We start from the raw sequence: 20,587 nt of genomic DNA, 5'->3' as shown, positions 1-20,587 counted from the left end.
TCTCTCTACATGGTATCAGAGCAGATTTCGAATTAGGGACCAACAACCTTCGATTTCAGTCCTTTTCTCCCTCTCTCTCTCTTGATCTTCTTTCCCTCTCTTTCTTTCTCTCTTCTCCCTTGTTCTCCATCCCCATATAGGGCAGCATTAATGAGGTGATCATGCGATCCAGTTGCTGCCCCCATGACCTCATTTATGCCCCATAATTCGGCTCGATAGGAACAGACCAGAGCTGCCTGCGATATTGGTTCTTCAGTTTTTTTTGGAGATTGCTTCTACAACAACTATAAGGAATCAACTCCTCTCTTTGAAGACCACAACCTGCTGCAGGATTTCTTTTTCATTGGTTCAGTTCTTATCCCACAGATTTGAAGACCTCCTTGACATCGATTCCACCATTACAGGGTTTTTTTCCAAAACCCTGACACCTATCGATCTTAGGGTTGCTGCTGCCCATTGGACCTGATTTTTTGCAGGTTATTTCTTCCATTATATAGGGTCAATCAACTTCAGTTGAAGCCACTTTTCTGCAGTTTTTGTCCCTCTTTATTTCCTTTATTGATCTCAACAATTCAGGGTTTTTTCAAAACCCTGACAATATCGATATAGGGCTCTTCCTTTGCTGCTGTTTCTGATTTTTTGGAGAGTTGATTCAGCCCTTAATTTGAAGTTAATATTGGGCTTATTTGCTGCCAGTATGGGTGATTCTATCACTTCTTCAGCTACTTCAGATCAGCCACTTAATGAAGGTCACAACAAGACAGACTACCACATCTTCCCACCAAATCCTATTAAACTTGATGGCTCGAATTACCTGTTATGGTCCAGATCTGCCTCTTTTGCCATTGCTGGCCGTGATCTCACCAGCCATATTAATGGCACCAGTGTTATGCCTACCGAACAAGGCCCTGCTCAGGAAAGGTGGCTTGCCAATAATCGTGTTCTCATGTCCTACTTGATTGGCTCTATGACTTCAGATTTGCAGCATAACTTTCTTCTTCTAGACATAGCTGCACAGATTTGGGCTGCCTGCAAGGAAACCTACGGGCAGCTTGGTAATGATGCCCAAGTAAATGAACTTCGGAAGAAGGTCCTTCATACCACTCAAGATGATCTTTCAGTTTCGAAGTATTATGCTCCTCTACGCAGTCTATGGCAACAATTAGACCACTTCTCTGACTTCCACCCGACTACAGTTGCTGATATTGCTTCCTACAAGAAGCATGGGGACAAGATCAGGGTCTATGATTTTTTGGCTGGCTTAAATGTGGAGTATGATCAGATTCGTGTTCAAGTGTTGGGCCATACGCCTTTTCCCACACTCGAACAATCTTATGCCTTGGTGTCCTCTGAGGAGAACCGTAGGGCTGCCATGTTGCACCCTCCTACTACTGACAGATCAGCTCTCAAGGCTGTTGCCCCTGCCACTCCTACACCTAGTGGCACTGCTTCTCTTGGTGATTCTACTACAAGGACTATTGCTTGTGAGCACTGTCACAAACCCTATCACACCAAGGAGAAGTGCTGGAAACTTCATGGGAAACCAGCTGAATTTGAAGCTAAAAGGGCTGCCAAGACAAAGACCAAGGCCCATCAGACTGAGACTGTTACTACAGCCCCTACTACTGACACTAGTCTTTCCCAGGATGATCTACAGGCATTCCTACGTGTGCTAAGGTCTTCCGTTGCTGCTGCCTCTACTACATCAGCTCCTACCAGTTCTTCTGCTCCTTCAGGTTCACACTTTGCCTGGTCAGGTATTCCATTTGGAGGTCATTGGGCTTCTGTAGCTTCCCATCCTTGGATCATAGATTCTGGAGCTACAGATCATATGACCGATTCCTCTGGTTTGTTTCATAGATATTCTCCCACTTCTGGGAAAGACAAGGTTAAGGTGGTTGATGGTTCCCTTTCTTCCATATCTGAAAAGGAATCATCAACTCCACTTCCTCTTTTCCCTTGTCTTCTGTTTTGCACATTCCTAACTTTACTACTAACCTTCTTTCCATTAGTAGTATTACCCGTGATCTTAACTGCGAAGTCACTTTCTTTCTTTCTCATTGTGTGTTTCAGGATCTGGAATCTGGGAAGACGATTGGATTGGGTAAAGTGCACGGTGGGTTGTACCTGCTTGATGCCGGTTGCTTCTCTCCACCACCATTACCTTCTCCGCTACACCAAAACTCCATGGTCTCTTCTGAACTCTACTAGTGGCACTCTAGGTTACGTCACCCCCATTTAGGAATTTTAGCTCATTTATTTCCTAGTTTGGTCACCCTTCGTACTAAGGATGACTGTTTTTGTGAGGCTTGTGTTCTGGCCAAACAGACACGTTCAACTTATCCACTTTCAAATAAAAGGAGTTCTTCTTGTTTTCAATTGGTGCATTCTGATGTTTGGGGCCCTAGTCGTAAAACATCTATTTCTGGTCATCGTTGGCTTGTCTCTTTCATTGATTGTCATTCTAGGAACACCTGGGTGTATCTTTTGCACACAAAAAATCAGGTTTTTTCATGTTTTCAGCACTTTCATAAAATGGTCCAAACTCAGTTCCAGGCTACTCTCAAAGTATTGAGAAGTGACAATGGAACCGAGTATACAAAACCCCATTTTAAAAAATATTTGGCTGACCATGGCATCATTCATCAAACTAGTTGTGTTGATACCCCTGCCCAGAATGGTGTGGCAGAAAGGAAAAATCACCACTTGTTAGAGATGGTCAGGGCTTTGATGTTTGCGCGGAATGTCCCATCTCAATATTGGGGGGATGTGGTTCTCACTGCGGCCTATCTCATCAATAGGCTACCCTCTCGGGTTCTTAACTCCCGTAGCCCCTCTGATATTTTAATGGGTAATTCCTCATTTATTGTGCCTCCCAAGGTGTTTGGTTGTGTGTGTTATGCTAGAGATACCAAATCTCTAGGCAAACTTGAACCTCGAGGGCTCCATTGTATTTTCTTGGGTTATTCTCCAACCCAGAAAGGTTATAAATGTTACCATCCCCCTTCCCGCCGTACCATGGTTAGTATGGATGTTATTTTCCATGAGTCCGTTTCTTATTATTCTTCGCCACCTCTTTAGGGGGAAAGTCCTAGTGAAGATGTGCCTTTTGAGATTCCTCTACCTGAGGTTCCTCTAGCTGCTGCCCAGCCTCCTTTACCACCCACGGCTGCTGTCCAGCCTTCTTTATCACCCACGGCTGCTGCCCAGCCTCTTTTGGATGCTGCCCATCCTACTTTGGATGCTGACCATCCTACTTTGGTTAATACCCAACGTCCTCTGGCTGTTCCTCCCTCACCTAATGGGAATCCTTTACAGGGGGAGACCATAGAAAATAGTGTTGTTAATGTTCCTAACTAGGGGGAGCTGACTCCCGTCCAGAGAACTATTGGTGAATTTCAGAAGAGAATTGACAACTCCAACATACTCACATATACTAGGGGCGGATCCAACAGAGGGCAGTTGTAATGAACTAGCAGAAGAATTTAGAGAAGATGAAGGAGAAGTAGAAGGAGAGAGAAGACAGAGAGACAAAGAGAGACGTAACAATCTTTTCTATTCTTCATAAAGGTTCAACCTAGCTTATATAGCCTTGTCAGGCCTAGTACATTCATTTACAATCAACACCATAAGCATGATATCACTCTTACACTTAGTCCTTCAATACAATAGGTGTTCTCTTCTGTCTAGTACTCCTTTGGATAGGTGATGTTGCTTCTAAACCGTTTGACAGTTCAGCCTTTCCACGTTGCTCTATGATTTCCCCTGATGTGTCAACATGTGTCATGACATTGCCATTCTCATATGTGAGAACCTTGTCCTCAAGGTTCAAGTTAGGATACAGCTGATGCAACACCGAAATATCCGCCCACGAAGTCTCTTCGAGTGGTAACCCAGACCATTGGACCAAAGCTTGACGGATCCATGTGCCTTGTCGTTGAATGCGGCTGAAGTTCAAGACTGCTAATGGAGAGGGTACTGTTGGCGGAAGAACAAGTGGAGGAGGAGCTGCCGTTTCTGGCTGGCCATTGCACTTCTTGAGAACAGAAATGTGGAAGACAGGGTGTATGCGTGCTTGGACGGGGAGGTCTAGTTTATAAGCCACTTGTCCTACCCTCTTAATAACGCAAAAGGGACCAAAGAACCGTCGACCCGGCTTCTGATTAAGGCGCAGAGCAGCGGAATGCTGCCTATAAGGCTGTAGCTTGACAAAAACCATATCACCCACTTCAAATTGCAATGCTGTCCGTTTCTTGTCAGCCTGAGATTTCATATAAGCCTGTGCGCGAAACAGATTTTGCTTGAGCTGTTGCAGTATAGTATCTCGGTCCAGCAGCTCTCTGTCTAAAGCCTCGTTAGGGGAGGAGCTAGCAAGGTAGTGAACGATGGTAGGTGGTGTCCGGCCATATAAGGCCTGAAACGGAGGCATGCCGATGGCCGTGTGGAACGAAGTATTGTACCAATATTCTGCCCAGTGTAGATAACGGACCCACAGCTTGGGTTCTTCTAACACAAACCCTAGAAGGTACATCTCTAAGCATCGATTGAGAGCTTCAGTCTAACCATCAGACTGGGGATGGTACGCACTACTCATCGCCAACGTTGTGCCTTGTAGGCGAAACAATTTGCGCCAAAAAGAACTGGTAAAGAGCGGATCTCGGTCACTCACAATGGAGCGAGGCAGTCCATGTGGAATCTCAAACACAGAGGCGAAGGATGTCAAGAGCTGCTGTAGTTCCGGGTTGTCACAGGTAGAAGATGAGACTATAGAGTTCTGAACCTCAAGCTGGAATAACGCCACATAAGCATTGGTGTCGACAATACGACGCAAGTGCTGGTATTGAAGAGGGGGGTAAGACTGAGGGGGGTCCCCTTTGAGTATGATCCTCGTGCCATCAGGACATAAACTCAAGAGTTAAATTGTGGTAATCAAAAAGAACTGGGCTCAAACTGGCCAACCATTGCACGCCCAAAACCAGATCAGCCCCAAACAATGGTAAAACATATGCATCAATAGTAACAGAATGAGATAATAGCTGGACGACAAGATTTGTAACCTCACCTTCACTGGAAAGACGATCGCCATTGCCGACGAGCACTGTGACACGGGGAGTTTCTTGAATTGTTAAGCCCAAATGTCGCGCCACCCGACTTTGAAGAAAGTTGTGAGTGCTACCGCCGTCAACCAAGACCTGGATGGGGCAGCCAGCGACAAAACCAGTGAAGCGAATGGTTGTCGGTGACGAATGCCCTGCCAAAGCATGATATGAGAGCTCCGAGTGCAGATTAGGAGCCGGATCTGGTGGATCGAAGAGATCAACGGAATCAGGAGTGTTGTCATCTTCAACAGCGTCTTCATAATCCAACAGGAACAATTGATGCGTTTTACAGCGATGACCAGTAACGAAACGCTCATCGTAGTTGTAGCAAAGACCGCATTCTCGACGGCTTTGCATCTCTGCCAGAGTGAGACGTCGAATTGGCAAGTGAGCAGAAGGCTTCGGAGTGGGCAGCGTGGTGCCGAAAGACAGAGGAGGAGCTGGCAACGCTGACGTCCTGTGTGGTCCAATAGGAGAGGCGATGAGAGCGAAGGACCTGCAAGATTCAGAAATTTTCGTCTCCTAAAGGCGAGCCAGTGCCACGGCATGAGTCAGAGAAGTAGGTCGAAAAGCTAGGACCTCATTACGAATATCCGGCCGAAGACCGGAGATAGTTTTGTTGATGCATTCCTATTGAGAATTCTGAAGAAAAAAGTTCATTTGAATAGGAAAATTTGGTTATGTAGATCTTCTATTTCATTGGAATTCGTTGATTGCTCCGTACGAATTTACAATGGAAAAACTCATGTTTGTTGTAACTTGTAAGATCACTGAAGGAAAGGTTGATAACAATTTTGAACAGTTTACTTCTACACGGAAACAAAGACCTTTGAGAACAAATATTGGACCAGGAAGTAAAAAGGGGCAAAAGTAAAGTCTAAGCGTGTATGGCACGAAAAGGAAATCCAATTTCACATTCATATTCACTCTCTTTTATTCTATAATCAAGTTTACAGTGAAATAAAAATATCTGATTCAGATAAAATCAGACAAGCCGCGTCTAGCATTTCCATTTCGCGATTCAGATTCTGACCGTGAATCTGTACATTCCTCAGAATCTGAAGAGGAGATCTCGAATTGAGACTCGCCTCCTTGGGGGGACGCTCGGGGGAACCTGTCCCCCAATCTCTTGCAGAAAACGAGGTGGCTCACCCTGCTCAACCGCTTACTGCTCGAGAGCGGGAGTCTGCTCTTGCTCTAACTCTCAGGCGGTAGGCCCATCTGCTGCGTCATTACACCAACTACCACTTCTGGTTCCGGACCCTGACCCAGTCTCGCAAACCGGATTTGGCTCTACAAAGAGCATGCGTCAAAAGATACAAATGAAATTCTTCAAGGAAAAAACTATTTCTCTATAAAAAGAATTTCTCAAATTAAAAAACTCATCCAATCTGACGCAAGGCTCAGAAAGCCTTTTAGTTCCAATTAAACAAATAGTGACTTTCTATTTTTTATTAGTTAAGAGAGAGATCCTGAAATCATATGTACTTGAGCCTGAGCTACTTACCAGGAAACTCCTAGCAAATAAAAGTAAATGTATATTCATTTCAAAATAATAGATGATACTGATTGCAAGCAATATATTATTTTTTTAAAAGGCAAACCTGATTAACAGCCTCCCCAAAAGCTACAAATGCGAACTCTCCACCAGGTGCAAGAAGAAGGCCAACTCTTATAGCAGATATGGTTGAAATGCCAAAAAGTCGACCAACTAAAGTTACTAATAAAGCCTTGCCACCAATTAAGAGTGCTAATGTTCCCAAAATAACTGGATAGTTTGTAAGAAGAAGTTTTGGATCAATAGACATTCCGACCTGAAAACTCCCAACAAATGAAGTTTGTCAATTTCACATGTCCAATCAACAACTCAACTCAAATTCATAAAGTTCAATATGAAAACTAAAGGGGAAAAAGTGATAGAAAAGCAATAGAAAAAATGTTTTAAAAAAATTATATTTACTGATAGCACAAAAAAATCAGCAGAAAGAAGACAGCGTGTAAAGCAGGTGGACTAACTACTTGGAAGATATAAAGAGAGGAATAAAATAGAACTTAAGGATTGTGTTTAAAGTTTAAACTTGAGTGATCAATTACGGACTCTCCCATAAAAAAACCGGCACAACCAAGCTATCCATCCATATCAATGAACATATCAAATAGGGATGGCAATAACAAAGTACGTACTGTCATGAAAAACAGACCCAACAATAGGCCCCGATATGGAGCAATATCTGATTCAACTTGTAAGGAAAACTCAGTTTCTGCAAGAAGCAAACCAGCCAAAAACGCTCCCAATGCCATAGAAAGACCAGCCTGTTCCAATAAAAACAATCAATTACTGTTTGAAAGAAGATATGTAAGGAGTGAATAGCAGGGATGCACATACCCTAGCTGTAAGAAGACTAGTCCCCAGAATAACGAGAAGAGTATTAGCAGAAAATATCTCAGCATTCTGATTCTCTGCAATTTGCCTATAAATGGGCCGAAGCAACTACAAAAACAGAGGAAAATGGGTAATCTGAAGCACAAGATTAACACAAGCTATCAAAAAATAATAAATATGGTAGTCTGGTTGTGTGGTACATGGAAAGTTGAAACTCCCCAAATATGGTTCTCATAAGGGACACAAAACAAAGCCTACATTATTTTGTGCTTTGCAATGGAAGATTATCACTCTGAATCAGTTGTTGCAACCAAAACTTATTTTTGGTGGGAAAAAGACTCGGGAGAGAGCTTATGGTGAAAGTTTTCCTGTATCTCCAACTGCAACCAACCACCTGCTTCCCTTCAAAGTTGATTTCTGAGTTGTGCAGGAATTGGGTTTATGATGAAGCATTTTGAAGTGGTCTTAATTTCAATGGTTTGCAAACCAGAATGATAATATAGTCAACGCTATGATTTCTTACCGGTTTACTCCCACAGTGAAGTTCTCTTAACAGTAAAATGAATCAATCCTAATTAATTGTGCCACGTCTTATGCTCCAGCATCCAAGACACAACTATCATGGACTATACGACACAATGGGAGCCTTGTGGCACTGCCTATGGGACATACCAATGGCCCCACTATAGTGGTCCAGAATGCCCAAACTACCTTTCACATTTAAGGAGAGGAGAGGAATCACACTCCCTAAAAATAATACTGTCTTAAAATTGTGTGACCTGATCAAAATAATCAACCTAACAGAGAGAGAGAGAGAGAGAGAGAGAGAGAGGACCACATCAGCACAAATTCTTCACGGGCACAAGGTAGTGTACTGTCACGGCCCGCCCAACAAAGGCCCACGGGCCTAACTTGCAAGTCCATGGACTTGGACATTGGGCTAAGACCAAGTCCATAGCCTAGAACTCTCTACACTTGAAGGGAGTTTAGATATGTTCTAGAACCTCTAGAAGCAAGGATGGTTAAGGAGTTCTAGAGAAGCCTTGTAAATAGATAAAGGAGGAGACTTCTAGAGATCTCCAAGTAACTAGAACTCTCCACAAAGGAGGTGGGAAGGTTCTAGTCTCTTAGGCTAGAAAGTTCTCCGCCATTGGATAGATGACACATGTCAAGACCTTAGACATTCTTTGGGTTCTTGGTTGCCTTATAAATAGAGGTAGCCTCATTTGGCCAAGAAACCATCCAACCAACCACCCAACGACCCAACCAACCAACAAAACCACCCAAGCAAGCAAGTGAGCATTCAAGCATTGTACTTAAAGCTTACTAGTGCAATTCAAGTTCTATTCTCTCAAACTCTCTTGTGTTCTCTAAGTTCTCTTCCCAAGTCCCTTGCTAGAGATGTGGAAAGGCTGACTTAGTGCTAGTGTGAGTGCTAAGTGCCGGCACGATTGCTTAGAATGGTCTAAGTCCGTGACAGTACGCCCCATTCAAGCCAGGGAAAAGTCATAAACCAATATTCTATCAAAATCAGATTCCTTCTTTCTTTTGTTTTCATTTTTGTTTTCTTTTAATAGGTAATGAAATAGTTTTATTTTATTTATTTTTTTTGGGTGGGGAGGGGTTGAGATGAAAGAGATTTTCATTATTAAGAGAAAATATTTACAAGTCTATTTCCATGTACTTATTTGAATAGTAAACACATTAAATACACATTTAAAAGGCATGATAATGAATGTAGCTCCAAACAATACCACTCATTGCTACCAAGGTTTTCCTTCCAACTACCATCAAATTCATTGGATGAGCCTTATTCACTTTCTACATTTGCGGAACTTTATTGTACTTTCCATCCCTAGTAGACTTAATTAATCAAAAGTTCCTACAAATAAGGTTTAAAGTATCGGTATCGGGTGTAATGCCCCGCATTTCTACTATAATACTTTAATATTGAGTTGGATCATTTATTATTATTTTAGTATCTTTTAAATTGTTTTATTTATTTATGATTAATAGTGCAAGCACGAGGTGGCATGCTTATATTAATCTTAGTGATTAAATATTGATTAGTATTTGATTAATAAATTAATTCGATTATTAGGGGGAGGGATTAGAGGTGGCATAGCATGAGTGGACCATGTGTCCTACTTTAGGGCTGCCACATGGTGCATGGAGAGGATGAGGTGGTGGCATGGTTAGTAGCCACATGGCATAAGGGTGAGGTGTAATCAAAGGTCATCCACTTTGTTTGACCAAGTCTAAATAGCCTCCATTTGCATGGCCAAGGTAGTGGTGGCAATAGGAATCCAGCCACATGGTTGGAAAGAGGAGGTGGCCATGGACCTGGTTTGACTAAACACACTAGTGCATCACATGGTGGCCTTAGAGGCAGCCACCATGTGTATGCTTAAGTAGGTGGTGGCAAGGCTGAGACAGTCATATAGTTGCTAGGAATTCCTAAGGCTGCTGAGTTTTGGACTTGGAGAAAAGGAAGAAAGATAGAAAAGAGGAGGAAGAGAATGAAAGAGTGGGTTGCTGCTGAACCTGGAATTGAGATGGGTTGTTTTGATTTGGATTGTAGAACTAAGAATCTAGGAGAGTGAATCGTGGCTATGTGGGTTTAGTTCTGGACTTGTGAAATTGGGAGAGGATAGAAGAGCTAAATCATGTTGTATATAGTATTCTTAAGGTATGTACAAGTTCAGAATTTCAATTGGTTTTAATAATGGATTTAAGTGGTGGATAAATATTGAGAATTTGTTTGGGTTATTGCTTCAAAAGAGGTATCAATTGAAGAGGAGACTGATTCACTGTGATGCTAGAACTTCAAATTGAAAGGAGATTTTGAGTGGAGGAGAACCTTCAAAGAATATCTATTTTCTAAAGTGCTAATGAGTGTGATAGTATGTGTCTAGAAGAAACAAGGTGAGGAATTCATATAAGTAATGTTATATGTGTTTTTATTGTAGATTGGATACTATTAAGAGATATGTGAGGGAACATGGATATGTTACAAACTTAAAGATTATGAGAAGAATGTGGTTTTTTTAATGATCAGATGAGTTTGTTAAATGTTCTTTAAATGCAATGTATTGTTTGAGCTAGAATGAATTGTTATTATGATAATGATGATGTTCAAGCATGTTATAGAATGCGAGACAATGCATAAGAGATGTATTGAATGAAATGAAAGTATTATGAGTTAATTATGGGAATGGTTATGAGAATGATATGTGTTGAGAAGTGTACCACGATTGGGGGAGTGTCCCTATTGTGGTTGAGTCCATTATGGTTTCCTTTATTGTTTTATGTCCTTAATTGTTAGGAGTTAGGAGTCAGTTTCCTAGTCTAAGTTAGTTACCTATTTTAGATTAGGTTTAGTTTCCTTTTCCTTTTATGATTGTAATGGTTTTATTATAAATAAGATAATTGGGGGAGGAAGTAGACCAACACATACGGCTCCTCCCCTTGCAGCTACTCTTCTCTTCTTCTTTCTTCTGTCTTTTCTCCACTCTAAGGTTACTGGTTACAGGTCCTAGGTTTTCTACATGGTATCAGAGCTGTTGTAACCAATACCTGATTATCACTGTAATTGCCGTTTTGAGAGTCGATTTTAAATTCTGGCTTGAAGAAGGAAACCCTAGTTCATAGAGGAAGAAGAGGAACTAGGGTTTCACATACTGGTTTCGATGAAAGCTGAAATAGTGTCTGAAGATCATACCTGAAGTTGGGTGTGCATCGATTGCGGAATCTTGCTGCTATTGTTGTCTGCTATGATCGATTTTCCGTTGGGTAATCGATTTACCGCCGGAAGATTTGTTAAGGAATATCGATTTGCTGCTGAAATTCCAGGCTTTATCTCTGCTGGGCGGTATTACCAGAACCAAGAAGAAGCATGCTGAATCTTTAATCCTTGTTGATTGATTCTTAGATCTGGGTTGAAGGGTGCCTACCCATAGACGGTTCAAGTCTTTGAAGATTTCCTTCGAAACTTTCCTTTAGTTGTGAGAGTCGAAGCCTGCAACTGAACTGCTGCAACTTCTCCCGCCTGCTGCAGCTCCAGTCCTTCAATCTCAGAATCTGGTGGTCAATTGGAGCTCTGTTTGGGTGCAATCCAGAGGTATTTCTATCACCTACTTACCGTTAAAACCCTAGGATAAACAGAGCATCCCCAAAGGAGTTCTTTCCTTCATAAACCTGTTGGGTTTTCCGTCTCTGGTTTGTGCTAGAGGTAGGAGACGACCTCTTCAATTTCCCCTTCCAAGAATTTTCTTTTTTTCTACTTTTATTACCCCACTTTCCAATTTTACCCTTCCATAATGTCAATAACCCCTTCTATCCTTTAATTTGTTTTCTTCCAAGTTAGTCCTAAATCTATAAATTAATTCCCATTATGTCCCACTGCTTCTTCAATTACCCATAGCCCCCTTGCAAATTCTGGTTTATTACCAGATTGCCACTCCTCCCTTAAATCTGGTCTTGCTTATGCATATATATGGATTTCACTTAATTTACGGAACTGCCATTACCTTTTTAATACATTCTCCTATTTGACTACCCAACCAATTGACCCTTGAAAATTCTGGTTTATTACTAGTTTGCCCTTTAGCTTGGATTGTATTTAAAAGTGGATTACCACCAAATTACAGTCATGCCATCCTTTTTTTCCAACACCGTTCACTTTCAATAATTCTAATTCCCTTCATATCCCAAAACATACCTTTGGCATATACCCATAAGTCCATAACCCCTTCGGAAGTTCATGGTATTTTCTCATTTGTCATTTCTTCCTTTTCCATTACCCTTAGCACCTCTTGGAAAACTCTGGAATATTATATTTTTGCTCTATCTCTTACATCATCTCTATTATGTCCACGTGTACTACACATGAGGGGGGGATTATGTACAGTACACCTGCAGACATTGCAGAACGCAAAACTTGCAGGAACATTGGTGCAAAATATAGAAGATTACTGTTTTCCACCATTGCTATTGGAGTGTTTTCCACCACTGCTATTGGGTATCCTTTGTTATTGGGTTGAGTTTGCCGTAAGGGGGAGATTGAAGTATTGAAGAGTATTGAAGATATTTGGTTGTTGTCTATTTGAGGACTTTCAATTGGATTGATATAGTTTTTTTTTTCCGCTGCTTGATTCAGTTTGTTTCCAGTGCTTGCTGCTCTAGTTATTTCACTCCAAGATCCTATGTCATTGTGACAATCTGAGATTCATCATTGGATAGCTATTGAAGATCGTTGAAAGCTGCCTTTTTTAGAAGACATTCCAGTCCCGGTTTACTGATCATGTCTGTCCAAGTTTTGAAGATCTATTTTTCAAGTTCTTGAAGGTTTATTTAGGAGTTACATTCATATGTCAAACTGGATTCTGCTGCAACTTAGTTTTTTTTCCCATTTTGTTCAAGTTGGGCATTAGTACTTTGTATGCGCCAACTTGAGGGGGAGTGTTAGCATTATTATGGAGTTCTTTTATTATTTATTTAGTTCAAGCTGGATTTTCCTTCTTCTCTTATTTGTATAATCCAGCTTGAGGGGGAGTGTTGAGAAGTGTACCACGATTGGGGGAGTGTCCCTATTGTGGTTGAGTCCATTATGGTTTCCTCTATTGTTTTATGTCCTTAATTGTTAGGAGTCAGTTTCCTAGTCTAAGTTAGTTACCTATTTTAGATTAGGTTTAGTTTCATTTTCCTTTTATGATTGTAATGGTTTTATTATAAATAAGATAATTGGGGGAGGAAGCAAACCAACACATACGGCTCCTCCCCTTACAGCTACTCTTCTCTTCTTCTTTCTTCTCTCTTTTCTCCACTCTAAGGTTACTAGTTACAGGTCCTAGGTTTTCCACAATATGTGATGCAATGTATGGAATGAAGAGATGATAATGATGTATATGTACATATTGACATGATAATGATGATGATGTATAAGCATGAAATGAGATGATGTTGGTGACGTTTTAAGCATGAAATGGAAAGAGAAAGGAGAATGAAATGTATGAAATGAAAGTTAATGCAATAACAATACTCTATGTCTACTGTCCCTTTCCAGCAAGGGGTTATGTACTGGATGAGGTTTTATTCGATGGTAATTCTAGAGCATGTTCCTCCTGGACATGTGGTCTAGTGCAAACCATTATACGATGGTAATTCTAGAGCATGTTCCTCTTGGACATGTGGTCTAGTGCAGACCATTATACGATGGTGTTTTTAGAGCATGTTCCTCTTGGACATGTGGTCTAGTGCAAACCATTATATGATGATAATTCTAGAGCATGTTCCTTCTGGAACATGTAGTCTAGTACAAAATGTTATACTTTGGTAATTCTAGAGCATGATCCTTCTGGACATGTGGTCTAGTGCAAACCAAATAATTCTAGAGCATGTTCCTCACAGACATGTGGTCTAGTTAGAAAAGTTAATGATAGAGCATGTCCTCATGGTCATGTGGTCTATCCAAGAAAAGCCATATCATTTCTCCTCAAACTGCAGTGACTAGGATACTTGAGTAGAATAGGTGATGTGAGGTCAAGCTAACCTCAACTGTTATGTGCACAATCGGTATTTCACAATATTGACTAAGATTTTGTAAAACGTTGTGTGCATATTTGGACACTGATATGAAAGCACATGAACACTTGACTGTATTGTAACATAATTTCCTCATTGAGCTGTTGGCTCATCCCTGTTATAAATATTCTTTTCCGATGACGAGTTCAGAGGAGAGATGTGTACAGCTCCAGACTCTTTGGATTTTGAGTGTACATGGTACACCAACCTAGGGAATAGGATTGAGAGAAGTGTTTGTGAACAATAGGAGTTATGATGTGAGAAAGACAAGAGCTTTGTGTGTGTGTGAGTGTGTTGTCATGTATTAGTCTTAATCCCAACTCCAGTAATGTTAAGTCTTCCACTATTTGGGGTCATTACATCGGGTATTTTATCAGAAGGGTATTTTAAGAGACGTATCGAATCATATCGTATCGAAGAGATGCAAGATATGCTAAATATATGCATGGAAATGGTCAAGAAACATATAGAAATGCTTACGATACATGCAACATAAGCACTATAAATAGGTAATATGTAAAATATACCATGTATAAAAAGGAGAACAAAGTACAACGAGACAAGTGCACTCAATTGATTATGTATAAAGGCTGATGTTTTTTATAATTACTAATACCAAAAAAGATCCAACTTCAGTTTGGGGAAAATTTAGGGTTTAGATGCACACATCATTGCCAAAAAAAAAAACCTTGTTTGATGCAATCATTCAAGTTGTTTTCCACTAATCTAGTGATCCATTGCAAAAAATGACACTAAAAATCAATATTTGAGCAAAAAAATTAAAAATTTTGATACATAAATGTTCTTGAACAAATCTGGTTTCAATCCTTGATTGCATGCTGTTTAATCCTAAATGATGATGGAAATCAACACTATTCAGTCGCCTTTTGGCAGTAGAATCAAAGAATAGAGTTGATTTTGCAAAAAAAAAAATTTGATTAGAATATCTTACAAGAGTTTTGCAGTCATGGATCGTGTTCTATAGTTTATAAGAGATGTATCAAGCGTATCAACAGGTATCGACCATGTATCTTTATCGGGTCACGAATCGACCCGATAAAGTCAATACATTTTTTTAGGTATAGTATCGGTACCGTATTGTATCGGTACTTTAAAGATATGATGCGTATCAGTTAGAATTAGTGAACATGGTAGGATATTTAAAACCATGCGTAAAATTCCTAAGAACTCACAACCTTATCCCAAGTCTCAATTGCTTGCAGTCAACAAAGGATATCCTGTCCCATACTCCCACCATTCTATTCAATCTGAAGCATTGCTGTTACAGCGTCTAGGCGTTGGAAGAGGGAAAAAATCTAGGTGTCACCTTGACAACTATGATTTTAAGCCATATCTGTTGTTAATCATAAGTTCCCTGAACTCTGAAAAATTAATCCTTTCTTAACTTTGTGAGAGCCTGTTTAATGGCCTCATAATATTATTTTAGCTGACAAGTGACAATAGAATTTGTAGTTAGTATATTAATTTAGTAAAATTTGTTTCATTTTCTACAATTTCCACAGACATTTTTTATGTAAAACCATATCTGTTTTGCAGTACAAAGCACGTTGAGAAACTAAAATCTAACCCAACAGTTGAGCTGAATCCCAGAGACAGAAAACCTCTGAATATCCTGAAGAATTGTTTAATGTGCCTCTAATGCACTGCAATTCAACCAGAGTACCTTAAATTTGTGGCCATTTTCCTTTGGGCTGTTTAAAACATGCAGCAATTCCTCACTTCCAAAAGGCAAATTTACAAATGCATGGAAAATAGCTCATTCATAGTTTCAGGCCAAGATGACATAAGTGGGGAATCAAGAGTAATACAGAAGTAGCACACATCAATCAATGAATTTTTTATATCACAGTAAACTAATATAATGTCTATAAGCAAACATTACCAAGCGTCCACCAGCAATAATGGCAGTGATAGCAACCACCGCTTTAACAGCTGCAAGTCCAAGAGCCTCAGCTATGGCTTGAAAACCAACCTAAAAATAGCAGATATGTCATCCCACAGGTATGATAAAAATCCCCTAAATTTCAACACCACATACGGATAACACATTCTAGATTCATGCAGCATCAAAAGTAATAATCTTTTGTTAAATTTGAAAAAGGATTTAAAATAGGAACTATGCATTTGATATGCTGGATAACACAAAAGAACATGGGAAATGCATGACAGAACTACGCAGGAATGTGGCTTTTAAAACACTAAAAATGGTGAAAAATAGTAAAAATAAAATATTAAATGCCATTGTAACTTGTCAAAATATGGGAAAAACAAATGAAATATTCCTTCATCTGAAACTCATTGAAAATTTATCTGAAATTCTTAATTTCTTGTAGAATCTCATCTGCACATTCTCAATTTTTTTTATTCCAAAGCCCTTGAATGATAATAAAATTTCAAGAAAATTTGAAATCTTGCAGCAGCTTTCCTAAACCACATCTTTAAGTGAACTCCATAACTTGAAATAATTAGTCAAGTCAGCAGCAAAATAAAGGCATGTAGTAGCGAAATGGTATGTATACTGTTTCGGATACAAAATAATGGTTCAAATGGCCCCCCAATAAAAGGGTTCAGCCAACAAGTTTCTCACAGTATAAATTATACAGGCTTAGAGAAGGTTATTTATCAACTAGTTTACTTCCTATGTAATTTAATATACTTGGGAAGCACAAAGCATTAGCCGTTATTGATAAAGAAATGCTCCCCCATGATGATGCTGAATCCCCTGTGTTTGCAATTTCATCTACAATTCTTCTGACATATGCCATACAAAACTTGGAACCAGAAGAGGTTACTAGCCTTAAATTTAGAATTGGGTGTGTGACAAAGCAAGTAAGCAACATAAAGAAAACCAGCAAAGGAGAAGAAGAGAATGGAGGAAAGAAGAACTACTGATTCAAGAGCAGAGAGCATACTCCTAATCTGTAGGTATATATTGTATTTATAAACACTAAAAACATGAGTTACAACAGAGTCCCCGGCTTATGTGTTAATAGACACAAGACCAAAATAATAAGAAATCATTACAAAATACCCCTATGGTAGGCTGGTAGGCAGCAACCACATCCAGACATGTGGCAAACAAAAGAACCACATTAGCAGCAACGGGGAGAACTCTTCGAGAAAACAAATCCAGATAGCAACAAACAATATCATAGTTCAAAATCTTGCCGAGATCTCGGAAAACTCGAGAAACTAGAGCTTCTCGAGACGTGTTATTATACGAAACAAAAAAATGTAAAACCTCGAAAAACTTGACCGAGATTTCGAATATTTCAAGAATTTCGGTGAAATCTCGACCTCTTCAATACTCATAGAGTCATTGTATTGTTGGGACTTGGGAGTTAAGACATGGAAGACTAGGGAAGTAAGGTGTCTATGACTTATGTATTATTCATTGTACTTAGGTTGGGTGTCTATGTAATATGCATTGTGAACACTTCATTGTATCTTGTGGTTTGCAATAGAAACTTAAGTCTTTAACTATTTCTTAAATAATTATTCAATATTATGTGCATAATTTACTTGTTTTACTTGCCAATTATGTCTCATATCATTCAAACAATGTGTAGAATAGGCAATATTACATTAAGGGTTCGGCCTTTACTGCCAACCAAGGGTGCAAATCCAAAACACCAAATTGGTGTTTTTTTTTTCAATTTGAACCTTTAAATATGTTTATTAAGCCTAAAACAAGCTTACCTTAAAGTTTTGGAGCCAACTATGGCCATATGCCCACTGAAACATATTCCGAAACATAAAAAAATACACTATCTCGCCGAGATCTCAGCGCTGAGATCTCGGAAAACTCAACCTAGCCGAGACTGAGTTTTAGAACCTTGAACAATATAAACAGCAGAAAATACCAGCCGCAAGCAAGAAGATAGCAGCAGGTGAAGATGAAGAACTCATCGTTGTAGGCTTGAAAACATCAATAGCAACGGGCAGAACATAGCAGCAGTAGAAGATGAAAAACTCATTGCTGCAGGCCAAAAAACCCAGAAATTTTTTTCAACAAGAACTCCAGACAGATATAAATAACATATAAAAAACCTTCAATCCAGAAAACCTTCAACAAGAAGAACTCCAACTAGGGAGAAATCTGGAGAATCTTCAATAACTCTCCCCCTCACGTGTAGCACTACACGTGGACAAATAACACGGGAGGAGAACAAAGAAAATCACATCGCAACAATAACTAGGATCAACATAAATAAACAATATCTTATTGAAGGAGCAGAAGCAGCAATTAAAATCCCAGACAAATCTTAGCAGAGAAATAAGCAACAATAATATTAACAGTACAATAGTCGTAGGACCATTTATAAAGAATACCAAATCACAGTTAGATCTGATATCAGTAGCTATTGCGGGAAAACAGTAATCTCAAATCTGATCAAAGATATGATAGACATCATTCCGATCCAAAAATATCTTAAAAAAATATCACAGACAGCAAGCTGATCATGACGCAGCAGTGTAGAACTAATAACTTTTGAATCAGCAATCTGAATCAATGAAGAGCCAATATCTTTTATGATTTGACACCACAGCATAATTAATAACTTTTCATGCTCACTATCATATACTAATCACAGCAACTCATGTAGATCACAGCAGTAAAAGATTCCATCAAAAAACTGTTGTAATATTGGGTGTAATATGGGTATAAGGGGAAATCTGTCCATAGGGGCATTATTGTACTTGGACTTGTATGTCACTTATTATAAATAAAATAGGGTTGTCACTCCGGCAGTCTAATCATTCCTCTCAATCAAACATGGTATCAGAGCTGAGATCCACCTCAGGATCCCAGCCCTAGCATCCGCCTCTCTCTCTCTCTCTCTCACCCTCCAAGGGTCATCCCCTCCTCTATTGGGTTCTCAGATCTTTCTTGAATAAATGATCAGAGAGTCCTCGTATGTTCCAATCAATTTTTCTAGCTTTTGAAATTAGATCAATCTTTTAGGGTTTTTTAAATTGACTTTTCAGGGATTTGAGATCAACTTTTTTCAGATTTTTAAGGACTGAATTGGCTTTTTTCAGGGTATTTTGAACCTTCTATTGGCCTCTTGTTGGTCCTTGTGATGATCATCGATTCCTTTATGACGTCATCCCGTTTTTTATTGTTCTTCGCATCACTCCAAGTGGTAACTATGTCAGCTGACTCTACTACATCCACTGGAATTGAAGGGTCAAGTTGTGGGACACATAATGATTTCCCTTCATTCCCTGTTAGCTCTATTCGATTACATGGGAGAAATTATCCGATGTGGTCTCGCTTCTCTTACCTCTCCATTGATTCCCGTGGCTATGCGGGGTTATTTGACGGGTGAAACTGCAAGGCCTACTGCTACTGATGCTTTACAGAGGAAGTGGAGTTCTAATAACTCCTTTGTAATGGCCTTTCTCATCAACTCCATACAACCTCAAATCGCTCGAGGTTATCTTCTATTGGATACTGCAGCCAAGATTTGGAAAGCAGCCCAGGACACTTACTCCCTGATTGGGAATGATGCTTAGGTTTATAAACTTCAATTGTGCACGAAGTTTCATGAAACCAAGCAGCAGGACCAAACTCTTTCTCAATACTATTCTGAGTTGCGAAGTCTGTGGCAGGAGCTTATTTTTCAACTAACCTTCTTTCTATTAGCCGTCTCACCACTGATCTGAATTGTAAAGGGACTTTTGTCCCTTCTCACTGTGCCTTTTAGGCTCTGGTGGTGGAGAAAACGATTGGCTATGGTAGGGTGCATATGGTCTTTATTTTCTCGATGATGACACTTATCCGGCTCTCCTTCAATAGCTTCTGAGTTACTTCTGTTGCATAGGCGTTTAGGCCATTTCTTTGTTGGCACTTTAGTTAAAACCTTTCCTAGTTTATTTTAGCACTGTAATCCCAGGGATTTCTTTTGTGACGCTTGTGTTTTGGCTAAGCAAACTCGGGCAACTTATTCCAATTTGAAAAATAGAAGTTCTTCTCCTTTTATGTTCATTCACTTTGATGTGTGGGGTCCAGTCCGTTGTTCTTCCATTACTGGTTATTGTTGGTTTGTGACTTTTATTGATTGTCACACACAGGTTTCCTGTATTTATTTGATGCATCAAAAGAGTGAAGTGTTTCATTGTTCTTACACCATGGTCTGAATCCAATTTAACTATACCATCAAAATTCTTCGAAGTGATAATGGCAGAGAATATTTTGAGGGTTCCTTTCAATCTTATCTTGCCACTCAAGGGATTATCCATCAGACCAGTTACGTTGATACACCGGCTCAAAATGGTGTGGCTGAATGCAAAAATAGGCATCTGTTGGAGGTGGCCCGTGCTCTTATGTTTGAAATGAATGTTTCTCGTCAGTATTGGAGTGAACCTGTTCTCACCACTACTTATCTCATCAACCGGATGTCGACTCATGTCCTTGACTTCAAGGCTCCTATTGCGGTTCTCCAAGGTTCTTCCACCTTTCTTATACCCCCTAAAGTCTTTGGATGTGCTTGTTTTG

General features: G+C 39.8%; 1 protein-coding gene across 1 annotated transcript in view; it reads right to left on the bottom strand.

The window, feature by feature from the left end:
- Window positions 1-20,587, bottom strand: part of LOC122662585 (K(+) efflux antiporter 2, chloroplastic-like) — an 82,108-nt gene that overhangs the window by 25,106 nt on the left and 36,415 nt on the right. The window contains exons 10-13 of the mRNA XM_043858254.1: window positions 15,968-16,057; window positions 7,486-7,590; window positions 7,284-7,412; window positions 6,704-6,913 (exon numbers count right to left, since the gene is read on the bottom strand). Coding sequence (XP_043714189.1) covers window positions 6,704-6,913; window positions 7,284-7,412; window positions 7,486-7,590; window positions 15,968-16,057 — 534 coding nt within the window. The remainder of the gene's footprint in view (window positions 1-6,703; window positions 6,914-7,283; window positions 7,413-7,485; window positions 7,591-15,967; window positions 16,058-20,587) is intronic.

Source organism: Telopea speciosissima, chromosome 1 (genome assembly GCF_018873765.1).
Source record: "Telopea speciosissima isolate NSW1024214 ecotype Mountain lineage chromosome 1, Tspe_v1, whole genome shotgun sequence".
Taxonomy (NCBI): Eukaryota; Viridiplantae; Streptophyta; class Magnoliopsida; order Proteales; family Proteaceae; genus Telopea; species Telopea speciosissima.
The sequence above is the reverse complement of the archived record's forward strand: the minus strand, read 5'-3'. Positions and strand labels throughout refer to the sequence as shown.